The 13,047-nt window shown below is 35.6% G+C and overlaps 1 protein-coding gene across 4 annotated transcripts in view; it reads left to right on the top strand.

Annotated features, from left to right (window-relative positions):
* pvalb7 (parvalbumin 7) overlaps window positions 1–13,047 on the top strand; it is a 73,683-nt gene that overhangs the window by 49,847 nt on the left and 10,789 nt on the right. For 3 of the 4 annotated variants that reach the window (XM_073936347.1, XM_073936348.1, NM_205574.2), the window contains 2 exon segments: window positions 5,867–5,935; window positions 6,855–6,987. In XM_073936347.1, coding sequence (XP_073792448.1) covers window positions 5,875–5,935; window positions 6,855–6,987 — 194 coding nt within the window. In that variant the 5' untranslated portion in view covers window positions 5,867–5,874. 4 annotated transcript variants of the gene reach the window in all.

The raw sequence follows: 13,047 nt of genomic DNA, 5'->3' as shown, positions 1-13,047 counted from the left end.
AGAAATCCAAAAGAGCTACCTGATGTGAAGTCCTCGAGGTTTCTTTTGAAGATTTGAGGAAAAAAAAAAAAATATATATATATATATATATATATATATATATATAATTTATTTTTTTTATTTATTGTTTTTTTTGCATTAAAGGTGCAGTAGGTGAAAGTCTCTCTAAAGTCCAATATTACTGATTACAGTAAATGATCTAAATGTGTTTGTATTTATTTTTATATTCTGGGTAAGGCATAAAACTAAAAAAAATTCTTCCAATTAAATATTGTCGGGCCGACATCTCCCATAATTCTGATAAATTGCTGAAACTGTCTGTTAGCCAGTGTAGATTCTGACTTCTGCGCATCTGTTCACGCAGATCCACCGTTCGCGCGTGCCAGCCTGCATGAGCGCCGTGCGTTCTCGAGACAATCACAGACGTGGTGAAATCAAATGCTTAATTGAAACTTTTGAAAGTCCTGAATCAATATTGGAGTTAATTTTGCACTGGAGGAAGGATGACACCATAGCTAAAGTGTTACTGTTTGACAGGTGATATTCTGTTTTAAAACTATTTTAGTCAGACTAAGTTTATGTTAGATTGTGTTGCGTTACGAATGAGTTATATGCACAGACGTGTTGTTCAGCCACTGAAATCTCCTGGCGAAAGATTGATGTGACTATTTTCAGTTTATGAAGGACCTTTGACAGCATCGATAATGTAGATTTTTATTTAATTTAACAACAAAACATCAGTAAATAGCGCTATTCCGCCTTGCCTGCTTTACTGAGCTGAAGATGCTTTTATATTTACATTGGTTCATTTTTGAACAATGACAGCCTTCCTATACTGTTTACCATGCTACTCTGAATAATCGCTCTGAAATAGCATGTAAGATTGGCTCAGTAATAAATGTAATTCCTGCACGCCGCCAGCCAAACACTATCTAAACTGTTAGTAAGTTCTTCACTGTTAGTAAAGAAGTCTTTACTAAAATCCTGTAAATGGGAAAAATTGTTTTACTGGAATCAACTCTTGAGTCTCCTGTATCATGTGGAGTTGCCTGGTAGGGGTGTTTCAAATGAGTCACCATTTCCCATTCCAGTCAGCATAAAGAGAGCAAGGGAGTTCATTAGGCTTTGGAACGATGCTTTAGAAGCCAAAGCGAGAGAAGTAGACGGATTACAGAGAGGACACAACAACTCAAATGGGACCTGAATATTAATAGTAGCATTAGATTTGTTAGTGCCACCAAGAAAGTGATCTCTCTCTGTCTCACACACACACACACAATCCTTCATTCTCTTGCGTGTTGCGTTATGACCCAGTCTATCCTGAAATAGACATAGAGTAAGCCAGAGTATATAAGACGCCGAGTAGATCCCCATCTCTCACCTCTGGTTCTCTCTCTCTCCAAGTCTCTTCTCCCGCAAGCTTTCCCTTCACACAGGTGAGGACAAAATCTCGGGGTCTGAATCAGTTTTCTCAAAGAATTTGCTTCATGAATGAAATTCACTTTGAATGATTCCAGTGAAAAATACTTGAGATCATACTGCGTTTTCTGAAATTTGATTGCGGGCTGGTATCTTGGCAAACCATTTGTTTTAAGATTTTTAAAATCATTTTAAAAGCTCTTATCACAGGAGATGATTAGTCTGTTTACTTCAGCAAAAGTCTTTATTTTCTAACTATGCATGGGTTAAGATGTAACCAAAAGCAACATCTAAATAGTAGAAGATATTTGAGGGAACTTAAGGACTTCCTCAGATCTACACAGTAGCTGAAGACTCTGGAAAACCTCTGGACACCTTTTGAAAGTGACTCAAATATCCCAGTTTTCTTCTTCAGGAACTTCATTGTATATCTCGGTTAAATGTCTTTGGAACTTCTTGAGGTAAATTGTAATTGTTTAAATTCCTCAAAGAACCATCATACAGAACAACAGTGATTTTCAGAAGAAAATTGTGGGGCTCTTTAGGTTGCTTAAATAACTTACCAACATTTAAAGGTGTCTTGAGGACTTCCAGAAGAAATTTATAAGGTTTTTTATGTTCCTCAAGGAATTAACCTTCACACAAAGGTGCCTCAAGATTCCCCAGAAGGACACTGTGGGTTTTGCAGGTTCCTTAAACAGCTTCTTAGAATTCTCCAGAAGGTTTCTTTGGTGTAACCCTAAATCAAGCCTCAGCACTTTTGTAGTATACATTGAGATTGTTTGTCAGAAATCCTTAAACTTAACTGTTAGCATGCATGAAAACATTGATTGATTGGTTAATATATATTTGTCCAAGTAGTTTTCTTTGGCGAAGCTATTGCAGCAGCTGTGTAAATAGTTGCATGGTGCCTGTGAACACCTGCTGTAAGTGGAAGAAACACCTTCTCATCTGTCATGACATATATTTTAACATTTGAATTCTCCACGTTTGTTGTGCTAGCATTAGCGAGCTAACAAATTTCTATAGCAATAAGTAATTTCTTGTGATTTCAGCAGGATTTACTCTTTTTTCTATTGACTTGAAAAGTTTAACATCTGGTTTTAAATGCTGGTCCCTGATATGTGAAGTGAGGTAAATCAGCCAGATGTCTGTCTTAGCATTACAAGGGAGACCTCAAATGTCACTTCACTTTATAATCTGTGATCTCACTCCCTCACGCACATATATAGTATCCGAACTACAGAAGGATAGAGTTTCTCAAGGGGGCAAACACATTCTTATCTGAAGGCCTTTCAGCCCATCCCAACACACTTGGATGAAACATACCTCAACTTAAATAGACAAACATACAAACACATACACAGCTGTCATGCCTGTGCGCATGCCACCTTTGCAGCATACGAATGCTGTAAAGTTATTTACGGGCGACAGGAACTCTTGCAATCAGAAGAGGCTGAGATGAGAGCAATCGAATCTGTTCTCTTGGCAGCAGATCTCATTGTTGGTTTGTGTTCCTTGCAGCAGTTGCCTGAGCTTGGACACTAATGGATCTTATAGTAAGCTGATACAGCAAGAGGAGGATTTCGTTCAACATCAGTACCTTTGGATAGTAACTGCCATTTGCCAATTGAGTAAAAACTGGCACTTGAGAATCAGTTTCTTGGCAACATTTGTGGTACTGAGTTATTAGGGTTGTAACAATATACCGGTATGACGGTCTACCACGATTTGAACGTGCACGATTATCATACCATGAACAATTGCAAATCAACGGTTTTAACCCTTAAAGACCGAGACAGCCGCCCACGGCTAAAAAAAAAGTATTGCTCTTAAATGTTTAGTAACTTTTGATCCGCTGATCCGATTCATACAATTCAAAGATTGGCATAAATAAGAGAATCTCAGCTTTCCAGTGCTGTATCACATAACATTCGCAGACTTTCAGAGGCTCCGGAATCAGTGCGGTTACATCATCAAAATTCGACAACGCTGATTTGACAAAGAAACGTTCGTCACTGTGTCTCCGGACAAACCAGACATGATACATTGATGCATTGTCCCTCCTCCATGCCCAGATTGGTTCAAACTCGCTATATCACAACCAATAAGCATAGGTTTCGCTTTTGTTTGTGGACCAACAATGAGCTTTTTGAACAACACGGAATGAGAGATAGGCATACATTTATGCGCGGCTAAATAAAACGCAAAAAAAAGTTTTGCATGAAATAATTCTCATACTAAGTACTTTTGCATGCACAGCAGCACAGAAACATGACAAAACAGTGACACAGCAAAGACGAACTGCTGCTCTTGCTGTTTTCAAAAGACATTGCAGACAACCATATCCAAATCCATATCCAGACAACCATATCCATGCTGGCACATAAAACCTAAGGATGTTCCATATTGAATCTAGTTTCGTTATGTAACTATTTATAGTATAATAAATATTTATATCTATTTTTTACTGAGGATTTGCACCATGTTTATTTGGACTTTATTTGGACTTTGACACATTATTTATTATTTTCTTATTTTTTTATTTGTTCATTGTAAGTGGTGTTGTTTATAGTAACTGAAAATAAATTATTTGGAAAAAATCTAATTTGCTTCACTGTTCTATTATTTTGTAACATTTGTAACATACCGTATACCGCGAAACCGTCAAACCGTGGTATTGTTTTAGACGATTATCATACCGTAAAAAATTCATACCGTCACAACCCTATGAGTTATATTAATCATTTTGCTGATACTTTATCAGGTTTGATATATTGAGTTCGAACCCTCTTACAGTATTTAGATTTACAGTATCTACAGTAGGTTATTTGCCATTTCAATTCATCAACCCAATTTGGGATTATCAGACTGTTCTAAAATAGCACAAATGCAACATGAGAATATAAAAATAAGGGATATCCCAACCCAGAGTGTCCACATTTTTTTTTTTCAAATCACGAGTACAGAATCTGTTTGAAATCTATTTCTTACTACATTAACACACCGATACATGAACAAACTGTTTTGAGGATTGCATAGGAGGGGTGATGGCGCCTGTAATTGAAAGGACGGGAATCCTGCCGTTGTTTTCATGTCTAAATAAAATGAAAGAACAGAACAGAATCACATTTAAAAGCAAGGGGCACCCCCTGGTGGTTTGGTGGTATGGTTAGCATATTGGCAGTTTTGTTTTTATGTTTATTGCCACCCTTCATAGAAAGATTGAAAATACCGGTAAATACCTTTACAAGATCATATCAGGATTGAATTGTAAAATACAGGATAATCCCGGGAAAAATGGGAGGGTTGACTGGTATGATTCAATTAATTAAACTTTGAAGTGAACGCCAAGGTGAATTACGCCACTTTAGCGCCCCTTGTAGATACTACTGGAAAAAGCAGTTTGCGATTTCAATTTAAGTTTTAAAAGTATCAAAATTGCTAAACATGAAACTTGAAATCACGACAAGAACAGTTTTGTTCATCTACGTATTTGTGATAAACCATAGTTCAGGTTTTGGAGACTTACATATTGAGTAAATCTAAAGCTTTGTAGCAAAATGTAATCCACATGTAAGATTTTCTCGAGCAACACCAATTTATTTTAATGCATTTTGATGGTTTATTTAAGCACATTTATGGGGGCGTGGGGGAATTGAAAAAGCATATTTTTTAAACATGTTTGAAGCGTGTGGTTTTGAAAAATGATACCTACGTCATTTTTGTGTAAACAATACAAATGTCACTTTTTGAAAACAAAGAGTACATGTCTATTATGTATTCAGTCTATGGTCATGAGCGAGTACCTGGTACCCAAAACAATGATGAACTGCATAACTATAAAAATATCATCGCCCATTACTGCCCTGGCATGCAAAACACAGAATTTTGTAATTTATGCAAAGCCATGTGAACAGGTATAAAATAACATTGTTGTCTTATTATTCTTAAATTTTAATAACATTTCAGTTTTTAGCACATTGCTATGCAAACAACTCTTGATAAAGGCAAGGCTAGTCATTTTAGTGGCAAAAGACGTGACTAAACTAAATAGATAAACACATAGACAACACAATAAAATTAGCACAGGATTAGAGACATGAGTGTACAATCCCTGGTTATAAAAATAAACACAACCTACTTCCTTTGTTATATTTAAGACTACAATTGCACTACAAGTGCATTGTGTGCTGTTTTTGACATGCATGTATTGAAACTCATAATGCAATGAATTAGATTGGATTTTTTTCTAGCATTTTACTACAAACAGAAAAAAGACTAAATACCTTTTTATGTCTTCAGACTGGGTCCTGTGCTGCTCAAAGCCTTTTGGGAAATTTTGTAGTGTTGATTCACAAACACATATTTGGCGCATTACGTTTATATCAGTTATTAGCACCTAATATATCATCTCTTGCTCTCTTTTTCTTTTTTAATCTTCAAGCTGTCAAGATGGCCATGAAAAACCTTTTGAAAGATGACGATATCAAGAAAGCCCTTGATCAATTCAAAGGTGAGTTTAGTAAAACATACAGAAATTGGTAATGCAAATATGGAGATTAAAATACACTTACAATAGTTAACCTGAGCTAAAAATGGGGGGAATTCACACTTTGCTGATGATTGATTATAAAGCTTGTTTGGCATGCTGTCCCGGGAGAGAGGCCAGGGCCCAGGAGCCCAGGGTTCCCTCCCGTTTGCAAGGCGAGAGGGGAGTTTGAGCTAAGTAGATCTCGAGAACTCCCCTGCTGTAGTAGCTAATGAACAGATAGTGATTGCTCTTAAGAGATAACTACTTACTAGGAGCATGTCTATGGTGGCGATTTGGATGAGTCAGTTAACTAAAGTTGCATGATTTTGGACGGTGGGAGGAAACCAGGGAACCCGGGGGAAACCCACAAGAGCAAGGGGAGAATGTGTTAACTATGCACAGAAATTTTGGCTGGCTTGGTAAGAATTAGAACCAGTGACATTCTTGCTGTGAAGCAACAGTGCTTACCACTGAGCCACCGTCCCATTCATCTAGGAAAGGAGGAGTAGGGGTGGAAAGGGTTCGTTCAAAATGAAGATGGTTGTTATTTAGAACTTAGAGTATTTATAGTGGCTCAGGAATTGTCTGATTGGTGAATCATAAATGGAATAATGCGGGTCCAGCCGCAAGCGATCATAAGCATGTGATCCTCTCGAAATTAGCTTATAAAAAAACTTAACTTTAGTTTAATTTTGCTTTATTAAAATAAAATTGTATGTTAATATATAATGGACCTAACTTCAAATCTAACTATACGCAACATTTTAAAGAGATTAATTATTGTTTTCCTTATATGGATTAAGACATATTGGTTAAGAAACTGAGTGGAACTGGTGGTTTTCTGTGGTAAACCGTGCTCTTTAGCTAATGCTATCAGCTGAAGTGTGTTTCTATTAAACAGCTGCTGACAGTTTCGACCACAAGAAGTTCTTCGATGTGGTGGGACTGAAGGCTCTGTCTGCTGACAACGTGAAGTTGGTCTTCAAAGCTCTGGATGTGGACGCCAGCGGCTTCATCGAGGAGGAAGAGCTTAAGTGAGAGACGTTGCTTCTTTATATTATTTCATATTTTTTATTTAGATTTTTTTAAATAATTTGATTTGATTGCAGTACTTGAGGAATAAATTAAGATTTTATTTAGTTACAATTCAAACATTTCTGAAAATTTGACAAATTTTTACTCCTTTAAATTTGATTTCAACTAATAAGTGTTTATTTTTGTTTAAAAATAGCATTTTTGCATTTGATTTTGTTACATCTTACGCACATCATAAATAGACAATCCAATGTGTGCTTAACATTTAAGAACCAGTGTGTGTGTGTGTGTGTGTGTGTGTGTGTGTGTGTGTGTGTGTGTGTGTGTGTGTGTGTGTGTGTGTGTGTGTGTGTGTTTGTGTGTGTGTGTGTGTGTTTGTGTGTGTGTTTTCACAGCATTGCTTTCATTGTTACAAATTCTCTCTGGATTTACAATTTGTACACTACTTGTCGCCTATCCAAGTTTTAGGAACAACAACTAATAACTTGACTTCTAGTTGATCATTTGTTATCAGAAGTGCCTTATATAAAAGGCAAAGGCCTCTAGATTACACTTATTTTACCAAAATAAAATTTGATCTTGCCTTGATTTTTAAATATTTAACTATGACAGTAAGGTCTGACTTTGTCAAAAGTCTTGTCACTTAACAGGAATAATGCACAGTATAGAATACAAAGTCATGTGCAGTGAAAAAAAGTGAATATTGTGTATGACTCCCACGAGCTTAGAGGACTGAAATGACTCAAATAACTAAACTAAACTAAATAAAGTCATCTGGAATGGTAAAGAAAGCATTCTTGCAGGACTTCCAGATTTTATCAAGATTATTTGGATTCATCTTCAATACCTCCTCCTTCATCTAACTACAGACATGCTCAATAATGTTCATGTCTGGTGACTGGGCTAATTCTGGAGCACCTTGACTTTCTTTACTTTCAGGAACTTTGATTTTGAGGCTAAAGTATGAGGAGCGTAATCTTGCTGAATTTGCCTTCCCTTTGGCTGATTTTTTATTAAGTGACAAGACAAGCAAAATTTCCGGTCCCACTTTATATTAAGTGTCCTTAACTACTATGTATTTACATCAAAAAATAAATACAATGTACTTACTGTGTTTATAATGTTTTTGAGAACACTTGTGGTACTTTTGAGTTTAGATAGAGGTTGGGTTATGGACAGGTTTGGTGGTATGGGTAGGTTTAGGGGTGGGTTAAGGTGTAAGGGATGGTCAACAGTGTATTTACAAATGTAATTACAAAAGTTTATTACAGATGTAATTACATACATGTATTTAATCAATCGTTCACAGTAAATACATGTATTTACACAATAAGTACATTGTAACAAACTATTAACTCCTGTGTAAGTACAATTAGTTAAGGCCACAATATAAAGTGGGACCAAATTTTCTATTAAGTGACAAGACAAGCAAAGTCAGTTCTTACAATCCTTTTTAAATAATTAAAAACCAAGGTATGTTATTTCGGTAAAATAAGCGTAATCTAGTGGCTTTTCATATAAGCCACTTCTGATACCAAAAGATCAACTAATTCAAGTTATTCTTTGTTGTTCCTAAAATTTGGATAGGCAACAAGACTTATGTCAGGTAGTGTATATTGACTATTATAAAGTATACAGCTTTTAAAAAACTGAAAATCCAGCCCAATCTCATGAGGAAACATAACTATTTTATGTAGGCTACTGTCAGAAAATAGGCTAATTCATAGGATTTCATTTGTACAGAAGTTTAGTTTTTAAATGGAGTTTTTTTATACAGTGTGTTGACCCCAAACTGCATCCCTAAACTAAATAGATGAGAAAATCATAAATTTTTTAATGAGATTGTAAAAATCATACAAATTAGCTACAAAATCTAAAAGCTTCAAATTGAAGTGATATATAATCAGAATATCAGAATTTATGTTTGTCTTGTTTTAATTGTTGTCTGCTATTGATAGATGTTTTTGACCTTATTAAAATGTATTTTAGTGTATGCCTTTATCCAAACTTATTGTGTCTGTCTGATGAAATACTTTCTGTTTTTTTTGTTTTTCTTAACTTCACATTAGAGTAGGATTTACTGGCCTGTAGCCAGCCTGGTGAAAGGGGTGGTTCTTTTTTCTCTAAAAGTTAAATACTGCATTTAGTGACATTTTAAGCCCTATTTTTAGCTGAATTAGCTTGTCGGATGGTCATCAAAACCCCACTTTTTGATGTACCTAAAGTATTTCCTAAAGATATAAAATAAAGAAACATGAAAAGACTTATTTTTAAAATACTAATTTATTACATCATAATATCATTAGAAAAGAAAAAATAAATAAATCTGTCCTGTCTGACGAAGTCTGAGGCCTATTGTCATTTATTATGCAAATAACAAACTTGCCACAGTTTAGTCAGAATTTGGCCATTCGAATGATAAAAAAATTGAAACATCATACTAATAATGGATAATATATATATTTTTTTAGCCTCCCTTGTCAATTTTAAAAATTCATGGATAACAACAACAGCAAAATTGTTGTTCAGATATGGGCTGATTTTGGTGCTTCAAAACTTTTTATTGGTCCTTTTTTGTTTTTAAGAATAAGGTCCAAGATTTGGAATAAAAGGCCTCATTTACACTGCATGGTTTTTGTGACTCAATTTTTTTTCTCTCATGTGGCACAGACCAGATATGGCCCATGTACATATAAGCAGGAAAAAAATTACATGGATTCCGATGTACTCTGAATATCAAAATCAGACCTTGTTCATATGTGGGAATTAATCATATATATATATATATATATATCGGATCTGTGCCCTCATGTCTGCAGTATGAGCAGGTAGATTGGATTTTCACCTGTCAATGCAAGTTGCTCATAATTTAAAATCATAGTGAATGATGACAAGTCTGACGCATTGCAGAATTTCAGACATCAGCAGAGTCAGCTCTATTTTGACGATCCAATGCGCAAAGTGCAAAGCGCTGTGGCGCATGGTCTAAAAGGGTTGAGCTTATTCTCTTAATGAGTTATAGGTGTGTTTTGAGAATAAACCAATCAGAGTCTCATCTCCCATTCCTTTTAAGAGTGAGTTGAATCGCGCCATAGCGCATTTGCTATTTACATGACGGACTTGGAAAAACTGAACGCTACACTAGCAAGAAAACAGTTAAACAGAGCATCTGCAGCGCGAGAATGAGGGAGTGAAACCTTGCACACAGACATCAATTAGCCTATAAATAATTAATTTTGTTTGTTAAGCGCAAAGATTTGTTTGAAAACTATTTCTAAATTCAGTTCTAATTTCCACCAAACAAATAAATGAAAAATAATAACGATTCCAGTGAAATGAATAATAACGAAGTGTGGTCAAAAAACTGAGTTATATCCTAATAAACATGCTGTGCCCCATATAGTCTAAAACCTGACAGGTGGGCAAATCTAAGCTCGTTTTTAATAAAACAAATATAAATATGGATATAATAAATAATGCTGCTAATAATAATAACATTATACAAAAGCAAATTTTTATGAATGAACTAAAAAAACCTCCCGAGATGAAGAAGGCATGAATGTATGGTTTTTATATTTATTTAGGCTAGAAAATAATGTTTTGTAATATTTTAATCCTTTATATTTATATCGTATACCACCTTATTATATCCTATATATATATATATATATATATATATATATATATATATATATATATATATATATATATCCTTAATATTTTAATTATTTTTAATTTGTAAAGATATTTGCGTATTGCTCTACATCTTGTGAGTTTTAAGCAGTGTGTAAGCGAGGCGCACAACTATCACGCTCTGCGCTGGACTTTATAGTTTCTCAAAATAGCAACGCTCCAGCAATGCACCTCCACACGCCTCCCTTTTTAGACCAGAACTCCTATGGGCACACAAATGAGCGCAAATGCATTTGCTATTTAAACAGTGTGGCGCAAAACGTCAAAACGACTCTTGCGCCAAACTGAATCTAGCAAACAACAATTGCTTGCGCCTTGCGCCACATTGCGCCCGGTGTATGATAGGGCCCTCAATCTCATACATGAGGACTAAATACACTTTTATATTGTCATATAGCACAATTATTTGAGCATGTTAACAGGAGAGAGAGAGAGAGTAACATCCGCCACGTAACCTATGTAAACTAATATAAAACTGTGCCATACCTCGCGTGCATAAATCACGCCAAGGACATTACATTAAGATGCCTACTGGTTTAAACAGTCCTAGATAAAAAGAAGATGGTGAAATTAAAACTTTTTTGTCATAAGTTATAGTAAAGCAACGTGTCAAAAATAAAAAAATTAAAATTAAACCATGTAAACACATTAAATACAGGCACGATCATAGCGATTGTTAAAAAAAACTATCTTTTTTTCCCCTGGTCATTACATCTTTGCCATGTTCTGTGTAAATGCTGACAATTGGATACGAGTCAATTTTAAAAGATGTTGTAGTTCAGCAAAAAAAACAAACAAACAAAAAAACAGATATAGTCACAAAATCGGAATTGATCATCAAGATCTGCAGTGTAAATGCAGCCAAAGTTACTTGTAAAATGTTTTGTCTATTTAACAACACCACAGTAGCCAAGGATGACTTCACTTACATCAGATTTTATGTTTTCTTGCACAGCTGGATGTTGGACTTAAAAATAATTTTGTATTGTTTGCATTAGCCTAAACTGGAGTTATACCAAAGCGACAGCCAACAGAGGATTCCGCTTGGTCTTAAAGCCTTTTTCAATTAATTATTTTCACTATTTATGATGGCATAACATTCAAAATAGGACAAATGAGCTCATGTATGGGACAAACTCTGGACTTTTGTCAGTGGGGAGTGGGACTTTCAAACCACTCTAACCCCCCTTGGCTAATCTCATCCTTTGCGTTTACTTTTGCTTGGAAGGAATTCTTTACTTTTTTAATACTAGTACAATTTAAAGGGGACCTATTACGGCAAAATCACTTTTATAAGCAGTTTAAACAGTTTTTTGACTCTTAAGGCCAATGCACACCGCGTTTTCCGCAGACGTTTAACGCCTTGTGACTAAATAACGGGCGTCAATGTGATCGTGCACACCAACGCGCAAAACGGCAGGTGCAAAAGCGTCATTTTGAAAAAAAAAAAACGCCTCATGCTCGTTTTTTGTTTTGACACGCCACGTCAAATCTTCTCCCCCAATCAGATCGGCACTTTTGTTCACGTGCATGGAGCTGCTGAAGTCACAGTAAAAAGGACTTGGAGGCGCTCAAGTGCTAAACTGTCAATGCAAGCGCACATTGAAGAAGATGCCCAGAGGCGATATGAACGTGGAGCTGCTTATTTCACTGGTGAATAAACATTTCTTCATCGCTAGAGCTGGAGCTGCTGCTTAAACCATCCATACTTGTTCGAGTCACCAGTAACTTTAACAACAAGCGTGTGAACTTCCTCTCCTCCTCTTTTTCTGTTTTATAAGCGGATGTCAGAAGCTTAAAGTTGTGTAGCGCCATCTAACGTCAAAAGAGTGATTTTGCATACTCTTCAGCCTGAAGCTAGTGAAAAGCGTTTGGGTTTAAATACTGAAAAATGTCTCGTAAAATGTTGACGATAAACGCAAACGAAAAGCTTCCCGGTGTGTAGGAGCCTTTAGGTTGCTGACATTAGCTTCAGCAAGTCAAAATTCTAATGGCGGACAGCTGCTTCTCACTCGGGGCTTTCTATGCTAATGAGGGAGAGAGCTTTCCCCCTCTGATGACACGTACAAAGAGAGAATGTCAATCAAAGTGTTTCTGTAGACTGTTTTTATCAAGTGTGATTATAAAAAAATGTAATTAATTAATTTTTACCATTAAAGGCTGGATATATTCACACTGTTGCCACACAACTGTGCTTAAAACCTCTCATAAAAGTGATTTTTGCATAATAGGTTCCCTTTAAACGAAAACTTATTCTTTTACCAAAGTATATTTTCAGCCTGGTACTTCCTGTAATTGAGTAGACTTTTCACTCAGTGACTGTACTTTTTAATTAAGGATCATTTTAGTACTATTCACACCATGCC

Source organism: Danio rerio, chromosome 22 (genome assembly GCF_049306965.1).
Source record: "Danio rerio strain Tuebingen ecotype United States chromosome 22, GRCz12tu, whole genome shotgun sequence".
NCBI classification, from domain to species: domain Eukaryota; kingdom Metazoa; phylum Chordata; class Actinopteri; order Cypriniformes; family Danionidae; genus Danio; species Danio rerio.
This window is presented reverse-complemented; position numbering and strand designations above follow the sequence as displayed.